Source organism: Manihot esculenta, chromosome 6 (assembly GCF_001659605.2).
Source record: "Manihot esculenta cultivar AM560-2 chromosome 6, M.esculenta_v8, whole genome shotgun sequence".
In the NCBI taxonomy this organism is placed as follows: Eukaryota; Viridiplantae; Streptophyta; class Magnoliopsida; order Malpighiales; family Euphorbiaceae; genus Manihot; species Manihot esculenta.
The window spans coordinates 2,783,027-2,805,493 of NC_035166.2; the positions used below are offsets into that span (position 1 = coordinate 2,783,027).

Below are 22,467 nucleotides of genomic sequence, written 5' to 3' on the forward strand. Positions count from 1 at the left end.
CTTTACTAGCAAGCGTCTGTCATTACTGTCTTCACGTTATCCATCTACTTTGAGTATGAAGTAGCGGCAAATATTGTTTTCTCAATCAATTCACTCTTATTATCATACTCCTATTACAAGGTTATAATTCTTTTGCTTTTTCCTTCTGCGTCAAACCCTTTCCCTTTCATCTGTCTGCTTATGTTTTACATTTCTGGACTCAAATCCTTTATGACAAGATAATTCTTCTGTGTGGTTCATATATCATAATTTCTCTGCCTTTCATTTTTATGTGGAAAATCTGGATGTACCTCGTAACTGTGGAGATGGGTTCCACAGATTTTGGTTTTATTGCTACAATTTCTTTATATATTTTGAACTACTTCACAATGGACTGAACAGCAAATTGGTTTTATGTCCATGGATCAATACCCAGTTCAGGAACCTCTTCTTTCAAGCCAAGGTGTCAAGAAGAGGCCTCTCTTTGTATCGTCAGTGAAATGGGTTCTCGAGATTCTTATGTGGGTGATTTTCATTGCATGGGTTGTGTTTATCTTTCTGTATCCAACACAATTTGGTAATGAATTGTTTGAGAAATTTGTTGGAGCCAGCAGTGGAACTCTTTTTGGCCTTTCAGGTTCGATCCTTGTTAAAAATTTTCTTTCATGATTAGTTTCTGTTTGTTGCAAGTAAGCTTGATGTGAAATATCCCAAGTGCAGGAAGCATATTCTTATTACTGAGTGGACCTATTCTTCTTATTGCATTTCTTGCTATTGCACATCTGATCATCTCTGGAGAAGATGAGTTTCACCAGTATGTCATCTCCTGGTTTAAAGTTCTTATGCCAGAACTTCTCATTCAAAATTTATTATTATTTATTTATTCATTATTTTGTGTTGTGCTGTGAACTCTCTGTTATAGTAAGAAGAATTCAAAGTATCCAAGTGTCCGCCTGTGGACATTTCCTGTTCTTGTGGATGGACCATTTGGGGTTGTTTCTGCTGCTGAGTTTATTGGGATTCTCCTGTTTGTTGTGTACATCATCTGGGCTGTCTATGTCTATACTCTGCGGAATCTCAGCCTTATCTCCCAGTTGCATTTAACTTCTAAAGATGAAGGGTACAGCGTTTTCTGCTTTGATATTTTAATATGTATTGCTTATTTACTGTTTATGAGATTAAATTATATTTACTTTTCTTTTTCTTTAGTTCTCACTTGTTTTCCGCTCTATTGATGGCCTTCCAACCCTTGCTTTTTTCTAGTTTTTTTTTTTATTATTTTATTTTTCATTCTTAAAAAAAAAAAAAAAAAAAAAAAAAAAAACTGGCATGCAATTTATATATTCACAAGACCTTGACCATAAAAATTGGTTATATGCATTCCTTCAGTGAGTCACGTGGAGGCAGGAATATAACATGTTTTTCTTTTAAGCATTTTGTATTCAGTTTAATCAACAAATTCAAGATGCACGTTGATTTATACATTCATATATTGCAAATTTTTGTTCACTTTGTTCCATAACATGTTTGAAGATATAGACTTCATTCTTCAATTTACTCAGTTCAGTGCTTTATATATATACATACATGTATATGTGCAAATTTACTATTTAGTCCTTAGTGAACATAATTACTTAGATCATCTATTTCAAAGTATATAAGTTAGCCCTTATCTTTTAAAATGTTAACTATTTATCCTGTCTTTTTAAACCGTTAACTATTTAGTCCTCTGTTTACTTAAGCCATTGATAACACATGAAATGGCTAAAAAGCCATCATCTCTAAGTAGTTTGTGCAGTTACAGAACATTTACAATTTAGTCGCTGAAATTTCAAAGCCACAATTATTCAATCATTACAATTTCAAGATCACAACTATTATGTAATTTCAAAATCACAACTGTTTAGTCCTTGCACTATACAGAATGAAATTTATTTTTGAAGAGACAAGGACTAACTAATATGTTTTTGAAAACAGAGAACCAAATAGTTAGTTTCACTAAACTACAGTGAGTAAATAGTAATTTCCAATATATATATATATGTATATAGTCAAAATTTGACAAATACATTAAGACCTGAATTTCAATCTAAACCTATTTGAATTGAAAGTTTGGAGGAAATGTATAAGAGAGCTTGTGAGTACAGAATAGCCTTTTTCCATTTTCAAAGATGGATGGCTGTTGTTATATTCATTATTTTTTCCTGCTAATCAATTTAATGTGGATGCATAGGCTACAAATGGAGTTTTATATTGCATATGATTCATCTCTAGGTACTTCAGTTTCTTTTTGTGTTCTTTAGTTTTGTACAGCTTTTAATCTTTTCCTACCAAAAACAGAACAAAAAGTTATAGGGACTCATCTTGTACACAGGAAAGTCATTCCTCAAAATCTATTAATTTGAAATAGTTTTTCAATTCAAAACTCAAGCTAGTGCGTAAAATGCAAATGCAGGCTGTAAAGAAGTGGTGTAAAAATTTAGTTAGCATTAGCAAATTTTCCTTATTTTCAGTTATTATTTTATACGATCTAGATGCATTTATAGTTGGTGAACTTCTCTTCTTGTTACTCTTTCTTTTTAAATATCAGGCTGAGTATCCCTTCTTTTGAACATTTCAGCATCTGGCTATTAGAATTGACAGGACTTCGACTTGGTATGATTGGATTATTTTGCATGGTATTTCTATTCCTTCCGGTCGCAAGAGGATCAGCCCTTCTCCGACTTATTGATATCCCTTTTGAGCATGCTACAAGATACCATGTGTGGTTGGGACACTTGACAATGCTGCTTTTTACACTCCATGGTCTATTCTACGTAATTGGATGGGGAATGCAGGGCAATCTCCGTTATGAAGTGAGTCCTCTTGCTTTCATTGTCCCCATGTCTTTTTATATGTGCTTTTGTAAATACAGGCATATATTTATTTCTTGTTTGCTGGAAAGGTAATTTGTGCAATATGTTCGTAATACTCTTGTTCTTCTTTCTCTCTTATTCCTTTTGCATTTAGTATTTCATGTGGTTAACAAAACTTGTAGTCAATCACGTTGCTATCACTTTTATCTTAAAATCCACTTTGTCGGCACATTTTAATTTAGGAAGCATACCATATGTTTCTTTACATTCCGTTTCAAACCCTGTTCACCAGTTATTGATATCATGTTTACTATAAAAAGAGCAAACATATACATTGTTTGACCCAATGTCAAATGTGTGAGGAAGGTCTTTACCAAACAAAGGCATAGTACTTTCATTGTGTTAGCTTGTCTGCTGGTGTAGTTTGTCCAAGGTCCACAAGCTAAGAGGATCATCAGATAGGTTTCTTGTGTCATGTGTCATTGTAATCTCTTCCTTTGCAGTCATCAGTGTTTAAATGTGCTGACTTTACTAGCTTAAGTTTCACGTGGAAAGCAAGATGATTCTACTGTGGTCATGAGATGTATCTTGTGAAGGTTAGAACCTACTTTAGGAACACAGTTGAGGTTGGATGGCTAGATTTAAATGGGGGAGTTTTGTTATATGAGTGGCTCAATTCCTTCAAGATGATGTTCTTCAAGTTAAAAGCAACTAGGATCTGGTTTGCTTCAGATTGTTGGGCTTTGTGTTGGCATTATAATTAAGGCCTTTGAAATTGTGATAGTTATGCAACTGGATAATTTCCCAAAAATGTTCAAGCAAATGATAAACCATAGCATAAGTTGATTCTAGCTAAAAATTATAAAGTCACAACATATAAGAAGTCATGAAATACTCAACAAGTTCTAGATCATTTTTCAGAATAAATGGCTTATCCTTTGCAGTATATGCTTATGGATTCTGAGGATCTGTTAATAAATTTTGGCTGCAATGTGCTGCTCCCTGATCTTTTAATTTATTGTTTTCTTCATTTAAATATTGTTTAAAAATGAGGGTCCAGTAACAATTAAAGCACAGTGCAATGAAGATTCATGTAGAATCCTATACACAATCCTCAATTTCAGCAGAGAATTTCCTTAATCAATATTAAGGCTAGGTTATGCTTGTGTATGATTGGCAGTTGGCACCCAAAGAATTTCAATATTGTGAACATTGCAACTGAAATAGGGCTATTATATGTTACAACCTTCTAGGAAATTTTAGGAAGAAGCACCTAGAATGCATGGTTCCATATTTTCTTATGAGTCATGAGCATGATATTTGATGAGTCTACATCAGATCCTGCTTATGTACTCTTCTTATCCATTTGTGTCTATGCATGCAGACTCATGATGTGCAACCATGGATAGACCTTTTTGTGTGTCAAACTAAAAACGGTGCTTCTAAGCTACAATCAGCATCAATGGAGCTCATACATGGATGTAGCAAATCTAAAATCGACTAGTTCTTGATTGGTTACCTAATTGATTCTCACTATGATAATTTTATTGAAAGGATTAGTTAGACTAGAGATCAGATTTGCGTTGGATCACAGAGGGGGAGACAAAGTTAGATTTTATTGATGCAAGACTTTTTCTTTTCTTTTCTTCCCCTCTCCCTTCTTCTGAAGTGTTGTACTGTTTCATGCAGATAATAGAATGGAGAGATGTTGGCATTTCCAATCTTGCCGGTGTTATCAGCCTTTTAGCTGGACTTTTTATGTGGGTGACATCACTTCCTGGTGTGAGAAAGTGGAATTTCGAATTGTTTTTTTACACCCATCAACTATATGTGGTGTTTGTCCTCTTCTTTGCATTCCATGTTGGTGATTTTATTTTCAGCATGGCTGCTGGTGCAATATTTCTTTTCATGCTTGATCGGTTTTTAAGATTTTGCCAATCACGAAGGACTGTTGATGTAGTTTCAGCCAAATGCCTTCCATGTGGAACTGTGGAACTGGTCTTCTCAAAACCAGGAAGTAATGATAATTCTTCACCAGGCTTTTGTTTCTGTCCATATCTTCTATTACCATATTCATTACATTTTCTTCTGATCATGCAGATTTGCGATATAATGCCCTTAGTTTCGTTTTTCTTCAAATCCGGGAGTTATCATGGCTTCAATGGCATCCTTTCAGCGTTTCATCTAGTCCTTTGGACGGTAAATATCATCTATCCATTCTCATAAAGGTCCTTGGGAGATGGACAGATAAGCTTAGAGGAGTTATCATGAAAGCATCTGAGGTAGAAACAGCAAAATCACCGGACCAACCTTTCCAACCACATACCAAGATTACGGCTTCTGTTGAGGGGCCGTATGGGCATGAAGTACCATATCACTTGATGTACGTATCCTGATCTTTAACTCACATGCATTTTTTCAAAGTAGTAGCAGCATTAGTTATTGAATGGTAATGAATAATTAAGTTAAGAGAAGCTAATATACAATACTTTTTGTAATTTCGATGTTCATAGCATAACAATTCATGTGATTTTGTGGTGATGCTGTTATTTTTTTCATCAATGAAAAATAAATAATTTTCCATGCTTAATTTTGGCAAATTAAATTAGATAAGATATACAATATGTCCTGCTAAATTTGCATTTTAGTACCTTTTCCTATTCAGCTGATTTTGGTTCACATTCTTCTCTTAGGTATGAGAACCTCATTCTAGTAGCTGGTGGAATAGGAATTTCACCTTTCTTGGCGATCTTGAGTGATATTCTCCACCGAGTTAATGAAGGCAGACCCTGCTTACCCAAAAATGTCTTAATTGTTTGGGCTGTGAAAAAGTCAAATGAGATTCCTCTTCTGTCAACTGTCGACATGGAGTCAATTTGTCCATATTTCTCTGACAAACTAAATCTGGAAACCTGTATTTATGTTACCCGAGAAACAGATCCCCTATTAGTAAGTTCAATAATATTTCTCATCACATGTGGTGCTTAGCCTATAATGTTCATCTCAAATAACTTTGTGCTTTTAAATTATTATCTGCAGGAAGAGGGGATCGTGCACAAGGCTACAAATTCTTCTATCTGCACTGCCTCAAAGGGATGTGGCATGTCAGTTTTGGTAGGGACAGGTGATAACATATGGTCTGGACTTTACATTATTTCATCTACAGTGGGCTTTATTATTTTACTGTGTCTGTTGGATGTGTTCTATATTAACCGATATGGCGTACAATCATGGTGGTACAAAGGACTTCTTTTTATAGTATGCATGTTTGCAAGTATTTTTATCTTTGGAGGTTGTGTGGTTGGATTGTGGCATCTGTGGGAGAGGAAAACTTCAGCCAGGGATGAATACCGGGAAGATGGGAGGAAGGCTGAGAAGGTTCCAAATAATGAAGATATGGAAGATAAGAACTTTTTTGAGAAAAACCATTCAAGCTCTACTGTGATACAGTATGGTTCAAGACCAGACTTCAAAGGTTAGTACTTTACAATTTTGAGATCTTTACTTTTCTTTGTTAAACAGAAGAAAGATATAATTTGATAACGTGCAGTTTATCGATGGAAAATATGGTAGGACAAGCTCGGAAGAAAAGTTAAGTTTTGGGGGTTCTAGTTATATTGGATTGTTGAACATCTACTAACCACTTTATTTGTGTCTAACTTTGATATCTGCCATATTGGGGGTTCTAATTGGCAGGTTGAAAAAGTGGGTTTTCAAGATTTTAAAATCCTCCAAAAATCTTACTTCCCTTGGAAAAACCTTCCTCCTAAACAAACCTGTAATACTTTAAAGACTGATACCTTACCTAAAAAGACTTTCTCTCAATCGTTTGACTTTAGTACAAGAGTTCGACTTCTTAGTTTGTAATGTTAAAACCTGAATATAGTTATATTTTGAAGGTGATCTTTGTTGACCAGGCATTTATTTTTCCTAACTGCAGAAATTTTTGGATCTGTATCGAAGCGCTGGGGCTTTGTCGATGTGGGGGTGATAATATGTGGTCCTCCAACTCTTCAGTCAAGTGTTGCTAGAGAAATCAGGTCTCAGAACTTGAGGAGAGAATCCCATGATCCTGTCTTCCATTTCCATAGCCATAGCTTTGATCTGTAGCTAAATGCTGCAGCATTATCTTATAGTATGTACATCTGTAATATATGAGACAGAAAGCTCTGTATATAGTATGTAGACTGTAATGCATGTAATCAGCACTTTGCCCGCTTATATTTATTAGTCAAAATTATAAAATACAAATCTTATTTAAGTACAGAGTAGCTGTTTCAACCATATGCCAAGAAAACGCCTTCAGTGGAGGAAGTCACGACTGGCTATTTTTTAATTACAAAAAAAATCCAATCGTGATTTAAGTCATGACTGGATTGACATGTCAGTTAGTTCAGCTCCAACAAGATATTATGTACCGTTGGAACATCTCATGTCATGATCCAAAATTATGGTATATTAGTATTAGAACTTAGGCCGACACCTAAAATCTAACTTAGGCAGACAGCTAAAATCTATAGTAAAGCCGGTTGGAAGAGAGGAATGGACACTGATACATACAAAAGTAACTCACTTCTGACGTATATCCATTATCGACCTTAGATAACGGAAGCAAAATACATTTCAATAGAGTTTTCTCCATATCTAAATCTAAACTTCCTGCAAAGCAAAAACAATACATTAGCCTTGGGCCGATAACAATCATCAAAACCTAATTCTAGGTTTAAATGTCTAATTTCTAGTTTCGGTCCTCATCTCATGTATAGTTCAAATAATTAATTTTAAATTCAAAATTATATAAAATAAATCCTAAATGTCCTTATGGAGGATAATATTTTTCAACAATTTGAAGGGCAAGAATATTATGATATTTTTCAAATATTCAATTACCAATGCATGGAACTATAAGAATTTTATAAGCTTTCGAATTATTCATGCTGAGTATAATATTTGAAAAATAAGAAAAAGAAGGATTAATTCACTTTTAGAAGCTATCGTATATGAGATTTTTAGTGTGTTTTGATGTTTTCTATGATTCTATATAAATTAGGAGTCAAATTAACTAATAAAATTCTCACATATTAAAAAGGAAATTTGGCTTGCTAAAAAGATAGACGAATTTCGCTGTACTAGGTAAAGTAGAAAACTTTCAATATTTCTTTATTCTTTTAGAAGTAGCAATTATGGAAGGAAGAAATTTTTATTTATATCTTAGTTAAGTTATGATTTATTATTATTATTCTTGAATTAGTAAGATTTATATTTAGTTTTTTTTATTCAAATATGATTATCTCACATTTTACTATTTTAATTAGGATTTTATTTTTTATATTTTAATTAAGATTTATTTTATTTTTCTATTTCAATTAGGGTTAGAAATATATTTAACTATAAATAATATTCTCTATTATAGAATTTTTCTTAGTTGAACTTATGTTGATCTTATATCATTTACACATATGATTATTCTCTATTCCTCCATAATTTAGCAACTTATCAAGATTTAATCTTTTGGTATTTTAAATTGAATTTTGTCGGTTTATGTTTAGTTAACTTTTCAAATTTTCTTGTGACATTTTAAAATTAGAATTATCGCTTGATTATTTTTGTTTCTAATCATAATTATTGATTAAGAGTGAGGTAGAATAAATTCTAAAAATTATCTTTGTCTCGTACATTGTCAAGCTGTATGACGGAATTCTTATCACAAGTTGATTCTAAATTCCATATTAGATCGCTTTTATAGGCTTTAATCTTTAAAAAATTATTCTAATTATTTATTACAATTCTAGAATATTCCACGATGGTTCATTAGGTACTTGGTATAGTTATAAGCTCTGTCCAAGTCGCTGGTGTTCTATCACTGATTTAGATACACTTTTGAAATGCCTCATACTTATTAGTCACAAATCTAAAGTTGGTTCGTTGAAAGTCCTCTCTGTTTGTCAAATATCAACCGATTTAATCTCGATCTATTGTTGATATCTTCATGGTGTTCGATAAAAGCATATTAAATATCAAAACTAAGTTTGTAAAGTGTAAATCTTGTTGGAAAAATAGGATAGAATAATAAAATTTAAGTCGTATTAGATATTGTCCTTCAAAATTTATTTTGCAATCTCTCATGATTAAACAGATTCTTCTGAAATTTTAATTTTAAGATCAGGATAACAAAAATTTATTTCTAATTTATAATCAAACAAAAAGTATAAAGAAGAGAATGAATAAAGTAGAAACTGGGAGTGTCTCTGTAAAGGTGCAAACTATTTATAATTGAAAAAATAGTCGTTACAAATTGTTATAAAAATTTTGAGATAATATAATAAAATTATAACAATTAAATTTAATATTAAATTTAAATATCAAATCAGTAAAAAAATATCACAAATAATATTTTCAATAACTATAAAATTTTTAATTACCATAAAATCTTTTAAAATTTAAATTTATTTTATAACAAATCTTGATCACAAAAAAAAATGGTAGTCGGTTAGCTGAAAAATAAAAGTAAGTAGACATCTACTCGATCTATCTTTACACAACTCTATTTTCAAAGAATTTTTGGTGTGAAAGGAAGCCGAGGAGTCCAGTAACAGTCGAATGTTGATATTGCTAGATTTTTTCACTGAAAATTTTCAGCCATTATGCGTCACCTATGAGAAAAAGAAAATTTGAGTGCTTCATCGGCTCTATATTCATTGCTAGATTGTTGGGGGAGCGTTGTTGATTTGCAAGTATGTTTTCTAGATTAAACTTTAAAATTAGCATGTCTATGCTTTTCTTTTTAAGTTAAATATGTACCTACACCTTTATATTATTTGAAATTAAACTATTAAATATTTAAATTATAATTATAATCTATTGAATACATAAAAAAAGTAATTAAATACAAACTAGTTACATTATTAATGACTTGTCAAAAAAATTAAAAAAAAAAAAGAAATCAATCCCAAATTATTATTAATTGTATTTTAAATTTTAATATGCTCCAAATTTTTATAGTATGAAAATCATTATTACTAATAATTTTATTATTTTTATTGATAACGTAACATATTACATTTATAAAAGTATAATTATTTAACCTCTGTACATAATTTACAGACGCTCTAAATTTTTAGAATCAAATAATTATATTTTATAATATTTATATGTTAAATAGTTTCACTTTTATAAAGTTTAAGGTTAAAAATTAATGATAAAAATATTAAGATATTAACTGATTTTTTTATATAGAGGTCAGGAGCATAATTATTTATTTAAAAAAAAAAGACAAAAGTATATATAATATCAACCAATATATTGATGTTGTTGAAAATATTCTCAATATGACTTAGGAATCTGTAAAAAAGAAAGGTAAGTGGCAGGTGTCTGGAGTAAACCACTTTAACGATCAAGTGAGTAAATTATTTAATTGGACAAGCGAATTGATAGTAAGAGTAATACAAGTGAGTAATAGAATGTGTATCTTGAACCAATGTTCTGATTGGTTTTTACAATGTAAAAAAATTAGGTTAACTAGTGATTTTTTCTAGAAATTCAGTTTATATCGGCTAGTGAATATAAGATTTTGTGATAATTGGGATTCTAAGTATGTACTGCGCCGACACTTAGTGGTAATAAACAAAACCTACTCATAAAAACTCTACCAACTCTCCTGGACGGTTTTTTATTGAAACTGGATATTCTACATACGATTGTCTTGACTCCACATCTTCAAGTGGTCAAACCTAAATGTCTGAGTATTCTAATTTACTGGGGTCATCACGTACACCAACAAAAAATCGCCAACATGTAAATATATTTTGGACGAGTATTGAGTCGTAGCATATAAAAACAATCCAAATGTGATTAAAATAGTATATATACATGTTAAATTTTCTAACGCATGAAGATATTACAGTCGTGCTTCCATGTAAAAATAATAATATTATTTTTTTAGAACAACAATAATAGTTGCATATTAATAAAATAAATAAATAATTTTAAATAATTCTAAAAATAGTATATTATTTTAAAAAGCATGATATTTATTTTAAATAAGATAAAATATAAATAAAATTTAAAATCTTAAACTAAAAAATTGAAACAAAATTATATAATCACATTTGTTAAGAATATTGATGTTACATAAAAAATTTTCAAAGCATAAAAATTTTTCAAAGCAAACTGTAAGTTGCCACCATAAAATAGGGTTATGTGGCAAAATTTGATAAGTCGATAAGCGGTCTCATCCATAGAAGGGAAGACTCGGACGACCGGATCCTAATGAAGAAAAAAGACCCAACCTCAGGATAGGTCGGCTTCAAGTCAGACAGACTCGCCCCCTCAAACGACAGGGTAAGTCTCTGTAACAGCCCGAAAATCGGACTGCTACCGGCGCTAGGATTCAGATCAGCTTAAGGCCGCCGGGACCCATAGCAAGCCTATCCTGAACTCTATGTACCTGATAAATCCCATACATGATCAAACATAAACATACAAAAACTAACAACTTTCCTCCCACTTACCAAGCTTGACCTGCATGCACTATGTCTGAACACATAGAACCCACTCTCATAGGGTCAGCATATCACAAGTCAGCCTTGGTTCAACACATTTCTCATCAAGAAACGTAAAACAGGATCATGCATAACAAGGGATAAATCATACACTAGGGCAAAGCACAACTCTATCCATTACATGACATTACATCTCTATACATTACATTACATACTCATCCTTTAATTTACATCATGTCCACTACTCTATTACATAACCAAAACCTCAGCCAACTCATACTCATAACTCTGATGACTCTGACTTCCCATAGCTAACTCTGACCCTGCAAAACTGGGATTAGGGGAGAGGGATGAGCTAAAAAGCCCAGTGAGTAGAAACAATGAAAACAATTCATTAATTACATGCTTTCATGAAATGCGTCACAGCACAAACATTTCACATCTCGAATTGGACATGACCTCAAAACTCCCTCTGTCAACGCCCGGCCCTCCCTGGGAGCTCACACAGGACATTCCTTACTTAACAGATCGTGGGCTATTGAGATCGCCTTGGTCCATCCACATCATCAATAAATAATGCAATGCATCATATTCATGACTACTAATGCAATCAACCTATTGCATACTCATGATGCATGAAACATGCTAAAAGCATTTAATTTCTCAATTTAAAACATTAAGTTTAGTTCCACTCACCTCTGGCAGACGCTGAACTGACTCTGCAACAGCTAACACTGATGGCCTCCTCGGTCCCTCGGGTCCGATCCTACACAGGTGGACTCGAATGAGGTGCCAAACACACTCTAAACAACTCATAAACAACTCCCCAAAAACCCCCTAAAACATCCTCAAGCATGCATAGAAAACACCCATGAAAGGGCTGGACAGGGCACTTTCGGTGACACTTTCGGCGGCCGAAGGTCCTTTCCAGAGCCAAAAGCCAAGCAGGTTCGGGGGCACTTTCGGCAGCTGAACCCCCTCTCCAGAGACGAAACTCGGGCACTTTTGGCGGTCGAACCTTCCTTCGACGGCCGAAAGTCTGCTTTCAAGCCAAAACTCAACTTTCGGGGGCAAGGTTAGGCGGCCAAACCAAGCATTCAAAGGCATGTTCGGCGGCCGAAACCACCTTCGGCAGCCGAAACCACCTTCGACGGCCGAACCTGAGTTCATCCAGAACTCAGCCTCGCATGCATACAAGCCTCCCAAACCTTCCAAACACCCAAAATATGCCTCAAACCTCTCCAAAACATGCATAACTCATACAATAAGCATAGAGGAGCTTAAAACAAGCTTTAACTCCAACAAATAACAACATAAAGCATACATAGGCATAAAGGGTCCATAAACCCTCACATGCACAACCATGCAACTCATGCATCTAAATCCCCAAAAACCTTCATAAAACTCACTTAAAACTTCATAAAAACGAAGGATCTACACTTACCTCTTGAAGAACAAGAGTTAGTGCGACCTCAAACGTGAAGAGATGGAGAATCCAAGCTCCAAAGTCCTCAAATTTCAAAACCTTGCTCAAAGCTCACAACTCTTCAAAACAAGGATAAAACTCATAAAAACCTTGAAAGATTTGAAGAAACAGCATGAAAACAACCAAAGGAGAGCATGAGCCTACCCTTGCACGAAAAGAGAGTGAAAGCTCACTCCATTTCCGGTCAACGGGGCTTTTATAGGTGGCCAATCGCCTCACATTCGGCGGCCAAACCCGCATGCGAAACCATGCAACGTTCGGCGGCCGAACTTCACTTTCAGCGGCCGAACCTGGCATTTGCCCCCTTGGTCTTTTCTCTTCAAAACTCAATTCCTTTCTCAGTCAAAACCTTAAAATACTCAAAAATCTTTTAGAAAACCTTTCTCTTATCCTTCTAAGAACCTTCAACATCCTCGAATCCCATATTCCAACGGAGATCCCGCCGGAAAGTAAGAATTCCGATGTCGGCGTCTAGCCGGGTATTACAATCCATAAGGAGATTACTGTTAAACAGCTATAATCCAAAATATCCCCTTTATGCCTATGATCATAGGATTTTCAACCAATTAGCCGATGAAGATCCCTTATCGACAGAGCGGCCACAGTACTGCCGAATTATCAGAAAATGTTATACTTATCTCTACCTTCTTACAGTATAAAAAGAAAACGATCACAGAGGTAAAGGTACGCAATTCTAAAACACTAGAACTCTAAGCATTTCATTACACTTTCTCTCATCCAGTTATTGACTTGAACGTCGGAGTGGCTGTCATAGGCACCTACCACCACCTCACGTTGTCTCCCTTGCAGGTTCAGGCCAGCCGCAGTCTAGGTCCTTTTCGGCCATGCCATCAGTTTAATCTCAGCAATATCATTTGCTTCTATTGATGGGAAAGTCCATTGAATGTCATCTATTCATTGGATTAAAGTCGGTCTCTTGTCTCTTTATCATTTGAAGAAGAACAAGAGGATCTCTCCCTCTTCTCTAACCTCTCGAGATGTCCGGAGTGGTACATATCATCACGGGGTACCTCTCGAGATGTCCGGAGTGGTACATATCATCACGGGGGTACCTGATAAGGGCAATGAAAAAAATAAGTGTGAGGTAGGGGGATGTCTTATCTGTCCACCAAGAACTATGGGCCAAACAAGAGGTAAGATTCGATCATGCCGACAAGGCATTAGGTTCTTTCAAAGCGACCCCCTAGTCATTATGATCTTATTGAACCGGTATGAGGTAACGTGAGTGCTTGTGGATACAGGTAGTTCTGTTAATCTTCTCATTCTAAATATTTTCAACAAGTTAAGCTTAGATAAAAACAACCTTGTTAGAGTTTTCTATCCTCTAGTAGGATTAGGAGACAAGACTGTGGCAGTGTTGGGTGATGAGAGATACAGGTGAGAGTTATATACAGAGTTTATGGTGGTAGACATCCCATTTGTGTATAACTTGCTACTTGACCGCCTAGTCCTACACTGCTATGGTATTGCTATTAACATAGATGCTATGTGTCTTAAGCTTCTAGCTCCAGAAGGCATAGCAGTGCTTTAAGGTCATCTGAGGTTAGCTAAAGAAGGTTACGGACACCCAACAGAAAATCTCGAGAAAACAACCATGCCCATTGATTTGCTGGAAAAACTGGAACCTCATGTAAAGTCAAAAGTGACTGACCGGTAGAGGAGGTCCAGATAGGAAAGGAGCAGAAGGTATAGTTCAGCACAACACTAACCAGTAAAATAAGGACTCGTCTGGTAGAATTGTTGAAAATTTAGGGTCGACTTTTGCTTGGTCTCCAAAAGATGTCACGGATGTAGAGCCGGCCATTATCACTCACAAGCTTTCTATTGATAAGAACATCAAACTGGTCCAACAAAAGAAAAGAAGGTTTGCACCAGAGTGGTAGTAGGTGATCAAAGAGAAGGTTGATAAACTTTTGAGTGCAGGATTAATAAAGGAGGTACAATATCCTACTTGGTTAGCCAATGCAGTTCTAGTTAAAAAAGCTAACGAAAAGTGGAGAATGTATGTAGACTTCACCGACTTGAATAAGGCATGCCCAAAAGATCATTACCCTTTACCGTCAATCGACAAATTGGTGGACTCAACCTTGGGACATGTGGTGGTTTCTTTCCTCGATGCCATCTCAGAATATCACCAAATCATGATGGATTCTGAAGATGCAAAAAAGACCACGTTTATAACAGACGAGGAAATTTTTTGCTACAAAGTGATGCCTTTTGGATCAAAAAACGCAGGAACCACGTACCAAGGGCTGGTGTCAAGGATCTTTAAGGACATGGTGGGGTCAACTATCAAAATATATATCGATGACATGGTAGTTAAAAGCTGGTCATTGGAAGAACATCTAGAGGATATTCGAAGGGTCTTTGATGTCCTGGACAAGGCGAAAATGAAGCTAAATTCAGAAAAGTGCACCTTCGAGGTAAAGGCTGGGAAATTCCTTGGATACATCATCTCGAAAAGGGGTATAGAGGCGAATCCATAGAAGATCAGTGCTATCCAAAACATGAAAGCACCTAAGACCATCAACAAGATACAAAGGCTAAATGGGCGAGTCACTGCTTTGAGTCGATTCATATCCTGTTCAGCCAGAAAGTGCCTCCTGTTTTTAAAAGCTTTGAAAGGCAAATGTAAGTTTGAATGGGGAAAAGAGTGCACAGAAGCCTTTGAAAGTTTAAAAACCTTTTTATCATAGCCTCCATTGCTAAGTCTGCCTATTAAAGATGAAGTTTTGTTCCTATATTTCTCTGTAACACAGGAAACAGTTTGCTCGATGTTTGTTCATGAGAGCAAAGGGGAACAAAGCCCAGTATATTATACTAGCCAAGTACTGAAAGGGGCAGAGTTGAATTATCCTTCTCTTGAAAAATTAGCATTTGCAGTACTCATGTCAGCCACGAAGCTGCGGCCATACTTTGAGTCTCACACCATAGAAGTCAGGACCAACTATCCCTTGCAAAAAATTCTACACAGACCGGAGCTATCAGGAGGGTTGTCCACATAGGGGATGATATTATCAGCTTATGATATTAGGTATGTTCCTAAAAAGGCCATGAAGTCCCAGGTCCTAGCTGATTTTGTGGCAGAAATGACCCCACCACTGGAACTCCCAGAGTCCTCTAGAGCAAACATAGAAGAATGGAAAGTTTGGACAGATGGAGCTTGTAGAGCTAGAGGTGCAGGAATCGGGATTCTTTTGCAATCCCAAACTGACATAAAGCTTTGTTATGTGGCGAAGCTCGCCTTCAAAGCCACCAATAACGTAGCAGAGTACAAGGCTATAATAATGGCCCTAAGAATCGTCAAGGAGCTAGGTATTAAAAAATCTTTTATTTTTAGTGACTCACAGTTGGTTGTCAATTAGTGTCAGGGAATTCAAGGTACGGGAATCGAACCTCGTCAAATATAAAGAAAAGGTTCGGACCATAATGAAGGAAATCTAGGGAGGAAAAGGTAGCTGCGAACTTCACCAAGTAGCCAGAGTTAACAATGAAGAAGCGGATCTATTAGCCAATATGGCAGCGGCAAGTGAACATCATATAATCCAACCCTTCCAGTTCGAAGAGTTGCACACTTCGGCGACAAAAATGGAAGAATATTTTCCTATAGAAGAAGGAGAGTCATGGATGATACCTGTATATAAATTCTTGACACAAGATGACCTTTTGACTGATGAGTTATTAGTCAAATAGGTAATAAGAAAGTCTTCTAAGTATGCACTAATCGATGGATGATTATACAGGAGATCCTCCACACAATAATGGTTGCGATGTGTGACAAAAGAGGAAGGCCATGAAATCCTAAAAGACATCCATGAAGGTAATCGTGCGATTCATGAAGGAGCTCGGACAATCACCCGAAAAGTATTCAGACAAGAATATTATTGGCCAATGATAATGCAAGACATGAAGTAACTTGTTCAAAAGTGTCGAAGGTGCCTGGTGCATGCAAACATTCCAAGAACATCAGGAGAAATGCAAGCGGCCAGTGGAAGTCTCTGGCCTTTCTTTCAGTGGGGGATAGACATCCTTGGCCCTTTCCCTAAAGCGTCCGGATCAAGAAAGTTTGTAAATGTGGCAGTAGACCACTTCAGTAAATGGGCGAAATTTGAGGCAGTATGATCCATCACTACCCAGCAAGAAATCTCTTTTGTCAGTAAAAATATAACCCGATTTAGAATACCCAAAGTAATTATCATTGATAATGGAACTTAGTTTGCAAGCATAAGGTTTAAAGACTTTTGCAAGAAATGAGAGATTGATCTAAGGTTCAGCTCAGCCTACCACCCCCAATCCAATGGTATGATAGAAGTCACAAACAAGACTATATTACAGGGGTTCAAGAAAAGGCTTAATCAAGCCAAGGGTAATTGGCCCAAGGAACTGCCTGCCATATTGTGGGCATACAAGACTACTCTCAGAACAGCTACTAGAGAAACACCCTTTTCCCTAGCATATGGGGCGAAAGCAGTCATTCCCGTAGAAATACAAGTAAGCAGCTTCAGAGCACAATATCCTAAAATCTTAGAGCACCCTGAAGAAATGTAATTCAATTTGGATCAAGCGGAGTTCTTATAGGAAAATACCGCAATAAACAAGAAAAATAATTTGAATTTCAAATTTCAAATCTCTAAGAGCATTCAAAAATTCAAAATTCAGCTTATTGAGGAAAGTGCTGGAAAATAATTTGAATTTCAAATTTCAAATCTCTAAGAGCATTCAAAAATTCAAGACTCAGCTTATTGAGGAAAGTGCTAAATAAGGAAAGTGGCAAATAAAGAAAGTGGCAAATAAGAAAAATGCAGTCAGCAGAGCAGTTTGAAATTCAAATATTCAAGAATCATTTTCCTTATTGAAGAAGCCAAATCTCTAGAAGATACACATTCAAATTTGAAATTCAAATTCAGCTTGTCAAGGAAGCCAAAAAAGACATACTTGCCCCCCAAGTCTTGCACATTCAAAATTCAAAATGCAAAAGAAGGCTCCACCTCATAAGGCAAGTTAGGGCAACACGCCTCCCTTCCTTGAAGACCATTCGATGCCTCTCCCTCTCTTGACCTGGTGGCCGCGCCTCTCTCTCCCTCCAAAGACACTTGGGCGGCAAGTTGAACTAGGGCAGCAAGTTGAACTAGGGCAGCACCTAGGGTAGCAAGCTAACAACTTGGGTAGCAAGGAGCACCTAGGGCAGCACCTAAACACTATTTAAACCTCTCTTTCAAGGCTGCCGTGAACTCTCTTCTCTCTTTCTCTTCGGATTGCACAAGCCGCACGCCTCCAAGCCTTCAAGCTTCGGATTCTTCTTCTCCTTCTTCCTTTCTTTTATTTTCTTATTTTGTTTCAGCCATGAGTGGCTGAAACCTTTATTTCTAGTGGAAGATTAGGTAATACTTTAGTTGTTTTATGGATTGAGAGATCTGAACACACATTGTTTAACTTTTGTTTTTCAATATTCATGCAATCTCATGCTTAATTCCATTGTTGCTTTGTTATTTTGATCAATGTGGCCAGTTGATTCTTGATTGCAAGGTAATAAATTGTTAGTTTGGATAATTTTAAGTCCGTAATTGCTTGGATTGTTCAAACATAAGTAACTCTTGGTGTAAAAACTAAGAAAATTGCATGCTCTAGCGATATCACCATGCGTTTGGATAGCTAGAATTAGGTCTCTCTATTTCTTAATGCAATTGACAGTTGTTAGATGCCTAAGGTCCAAGGACGTTCCTTGGCAACTTGTTGATTAGTGATTGGTTAGAGGACGTTCCCTAATTAATTTATGCTTAAGGAGAGATATGGTGGTGAGAAGCATCTTCCATCTCCATAACTAATTTATTGAATCAAACAAAAGAACCTAAGTATCAATGATCAATCCCAACAACTGAAGTGGATCCAATTCTTCAACTAGACCTTTCTCATATTTGATTTACTTTACTTTTATTATTCACTTTATTTTATTGCTTTCATCATTAGCATAATTGAATCAATCTCAAAACCCCCCTTTTTACTTTACTTGCAGTCTATTTTTATTTTGCTTTCAGTTTGTTCTCTTGGTCTTGATAAGAAAGATAGGTAAGTATCAATTCCCTGTGGATTCGATCCTTTCACTACTATCTGCAGTTGTAAGATTGTTGATAACTGAAAAGATTATTTTTGACCGGCTTCGACAACCGCACAGTCAATAAGAATGGCAGCTTACTGGAATAAAATATATAAGATATTCAATAGCAGAGTCAGGCTAAGAGTTTTCAATGTAGGAGACTTGATCCTCAAAAGAACAGACATAACAAAGGGCAATGCTGAATTTGGTAAGCTAGGAGAAAACTGGAAAGGACCATTCAAGGTCTCAAAGGTTATTCGCCCAGGGTCCTATAAGTTGGCCAAGCTAAATGGTCAAGTTATTTCCCATGCATGGAATGTTTGTAACTTAAGAAAATTTTATTAATAAAGAGTCGACAAGGTTATTTTTGTATGATAAAGGCCGCAATGTAGTTTTTGCCAAGTCAGGTCACTCGGCCACAAGGTAGCTTTCACCATGCTAGGTCACCAGGTCAGGTCAGAAGGTGGTTTTTGTCAGACCACTCAAGCGCTAGTCACGTTAATTAAGGCCATAAGGCAGTTTTCACTAGGCCAGGTCACAAGGTGGCTTTTGCCAGACCACTCAGGCTCTAGTTCCATTAATCAAGGCCACAAGGCAACTTTCACTAGGCCAGTTCACAAGGCGGCTTTCGCCAGACTACTCGCGCATTGGTCTCATTGATCAAGACCACAAGATAGTTTTTTGTTAGGCCAGGTCATAAGACAGTCTTTGCAAGACCACTAGGGCATTGTTCCAAGAAAACAAACATTCACAAAGGCTACAAGGCCATTCGGGCATTGATCCTATATAAAAGGCATTTAATCGGGTGTTAGTCCCACTTCATAAAAAAAGTATCTAAAGCATTTCATGCCAGACCATAAGGCAAGTATACGCCAGGCCAATCAATTAGTTATTGGTCTCGTGTCACAAGAAGTTTCTAAGTCATTTGATGATAAGCTGCAAGGGCTGAAAAAATGCTCGGAAGCTTGAAAAAAGGAGCTCGCAAGAATAGAAAAATGCCCAGAAGATCACCAAGTCATTGAGGCTAGAAAAATGCCCGGAAGCTCGCAAAGACATTTGACACCAAAAGCTCATTAGGGTTGTAAAAGGCCAGGAAGCCCGTAAGGGCTATATAAGGCCAAGGAGATCGAAAGGGCTAGAAAAATGCCCAGAAGCTCGTAAAGACTAGAAAAAACCAAGGAACCCATAAGGGCTAGGAAAATGCCTTGAAACTCATAAGCACTGGAAAATGCCCAAAAGCATGACAAGCCTACAAGGAATCTGGAAGCTTGACAGGGCAAGAAAGAGGTTGAAAGCTCATCAAGGCTGAACAAGGCTCCGAAGCAACATCATTAGCACGTCAGGATTAGGAAATGCCCATGAGCACGGATTAACTTTTGCAAACAAGGTCTTGGACCTAACTAGTCGGCAGAATAAGTAAGAAAAAAGCAAGGACATTGTGCGTTCAGTCCAGACAAATAAGCCACATGAGCCAAACTATGGAAGCAACTATCATCTTTGAATCTAAAAAAGCGAAGACCAACAAGGGGATCTCTAATGCTACATAAAAATTCCTCAAAGCAAGCTGTGAGCTGTCACAATAAGATAGAGCCATGTGGCAAGGTTTGATAAGCCGATAAGCGGTCCTGCCCATAAAAAGGAAGACTCAGACGACTGGCTCCTATTCAAGAGAAGAGACCCTGCCTCAGGATAGGTCGGCTTCAAATCGGACAAACTCGCCCCTCAAACGACAGGCCAAGTGTAATACCCGGCTAGACTCCGGTATCGGAATTCCTATCGTCCGGTGGAATCTCGAATGTCGGAAACCTCTATAAGGGGTAAGACCATGTTTTTATGAAATGTTTTAATGTTTTTGATGATTTTAAGTAAAAAGGAAATGAGTTTTTGAATAAAAACAACCTTGGAGGAAAGCTCAGGTTCGGCCGCCGAAACTCAAAGTTCGGCCGCCGAACATGCATGCGTTTCGGGTGAGCCTTAGGCCCCCGAAGGCATAAGTGAGGGAAGTCCAGGTTCGGCCGCCGAACCTCAAGTTCGGCCGCCGAACATGGCATGCATGCGGAGGCACATTCGGCCCCCGAACGTGGCCTGGACAGCCACTATAAAAGGGTCCCTTAGCCGAAAACGGGCGAACTTTTCCCCATTTTCGGCCAAGGTGAGCTCTCCGCCGCCCCTCACCGATCTTTGATGTTTTTCCTCTAGATCTTTCAAGTTTTTCACTTGTTTTAACTTTGTTTTGAAGATTTGAGCTTTTGAGCAAAGTTTTGGAGCTTTGAGGTTCAAGAACTCAAATCCCTCCCAACCCCAAGTTTGGTCGCCTCTACTCTCGATCTTCAAGAGGTAAGAGTCGATCTCTAGCTTACATAATGTTTTAAGTAAGTTTTATGAAGTTCATGGGGGTAGAATGCATGTTTAGGTTAAAGTTATGTTTATGGGTATAAATGTATGTTCATGAACAATGTGGCTTGCAAATGCTTGTGTATGTGTGTTGTAGTTGGGGTTTAAGGTAGTTTAAGACCCCTAGGAGCTTGTATGCATGTTTTGGTTGAGCTAAATGCATGTTGGTTGGAGTTTGGAGGTATTTGTGCATGTTTGAACCAAGTTTCTGCCCTTTGGGAGAAACCAGGTTCGGCAGCCGAAGGGACTTTCGGCCGCCGAACCCTCTTGTGGAGGCAGCCTTCGGCTGCCGAAGCTTGCCCCCGAAAGGAGACTTTCGTCTCTGTCTGGGAGTTTCGGCCGCCGAAAGTGCCGTCGAACATGCATGAGTTTCGCCTCTGTCTGGGAGTTTTGGCCGCCGAAGGTGCCGCCGAACCTGCCTGACTTTCGGCTCTAGAGGGACTTTCGGCCGCCAAACCTGCCGCCGAAAGTGTCCTGTCCAGCCTTCCTTTGCATGTTCTTGCATGGATGTTTTGTGATGTTTTAGGGGGTTTTTGGGGGATGTTTTTAGAGTTATGTTATAGTATGTTGGTCCCTCATTTGAGTCCACCTGTGTAGGTTTGGACCCGAGGAACCGAGGACCCCAGCAGTGAGTCAGCTGCTTCAGTCAGTGTCAGAGCTAGCCAGAGGTGAATGGAATGACTCTTATGCTTTTAAATAAATAAATCAGTTTTGAGCATGTTCATGCATCACGGATGCCATGTGATATTTTAGGTTGCTTGCATTAGAAATCACGAATATGTTGCATTGCATAAAATGTTGTTGATGTGGATGAATGTTGAATGATCCATTAGCCCTCATATGTTATGACATGATGATATGATATGGAAGTCCAGGTGTGGCCTGCACTACGCCCCCGGCATCATGGATTATGTATGTTATGTTATGTTATGTTATGTATAAGAGAAAGACCAGGTGTGGCCTGCACTACGCCCCTGGCATGATTGGATTATGTAGAGGGCTAAATGGTGACAAGTTCATCCTTGATATGATTAGTTGTGATGTGATGCATTCCATGTTATCATATGTTTTAAATGCTTTACTATTCTGCTCACTGGGCTCTAGTAGCTCACCCCTCTCCCAAATTCCCCAGGTTTG

The 22,467-nt window shown here is 37.0% G+C and overlaps 1 protein-coding gene across 1 annotated transcript; it reads left to right on the top strand.

Moving 5' to 3' along the window:
• Positions 1-358: 358 nt before the first annotated feature.
• Positions 359-7,100, top strand: LOC110618000 (ferric reduction oxidase 6). The gene is made up of 9 exons (XM_043957502.1): positions 359-616; positions 700-793; positions 902-1,099; positions 2,600-2,834; positions 4,524-4,851; positions 4,935-5,217; positions 5,528-5,783; positions 5,874-6,309; positions 6,775-7,100. The coding sequence occupies exons 1-9, from the start codon at positions 394-396 to the stop codon at positions 6,942-6,944; spliced, it is 2,223 nt and encodes a 740-aa protein (XP_043813437.1). The 5' UTR covers positions 359-393; the 3' UTR covers positions 6,945-7,100.
• The last annotated feature ends 15,367 nt before the right edge of the window (positions 7,101-22,467 follow it).

Bases quoted from the DNA above. Each gene is read 5' to 3' on its own strand.
- LOC110618000 (XM_043957502.1), top strand. From the start codon at position 394: ATGTCCATGGATCAATACCCAGTTCAGGAACCTCTTCTTTCAAGCCAA. The intron at 4,852-4,934 runs GTAATGATAATT...CTGATCATGCAG, and splicing joins GGTCTTCTCAAAACCAGGAA to ATTTGCGATATAATGCCCTT. The intron at 6,310-6,774 runs GTTAGTACTTTA...TCCTAACTGCAG, and splicing joins TTCAAGACCAGACTTCAAAG to AAATTTTTGGATCTGTATCG.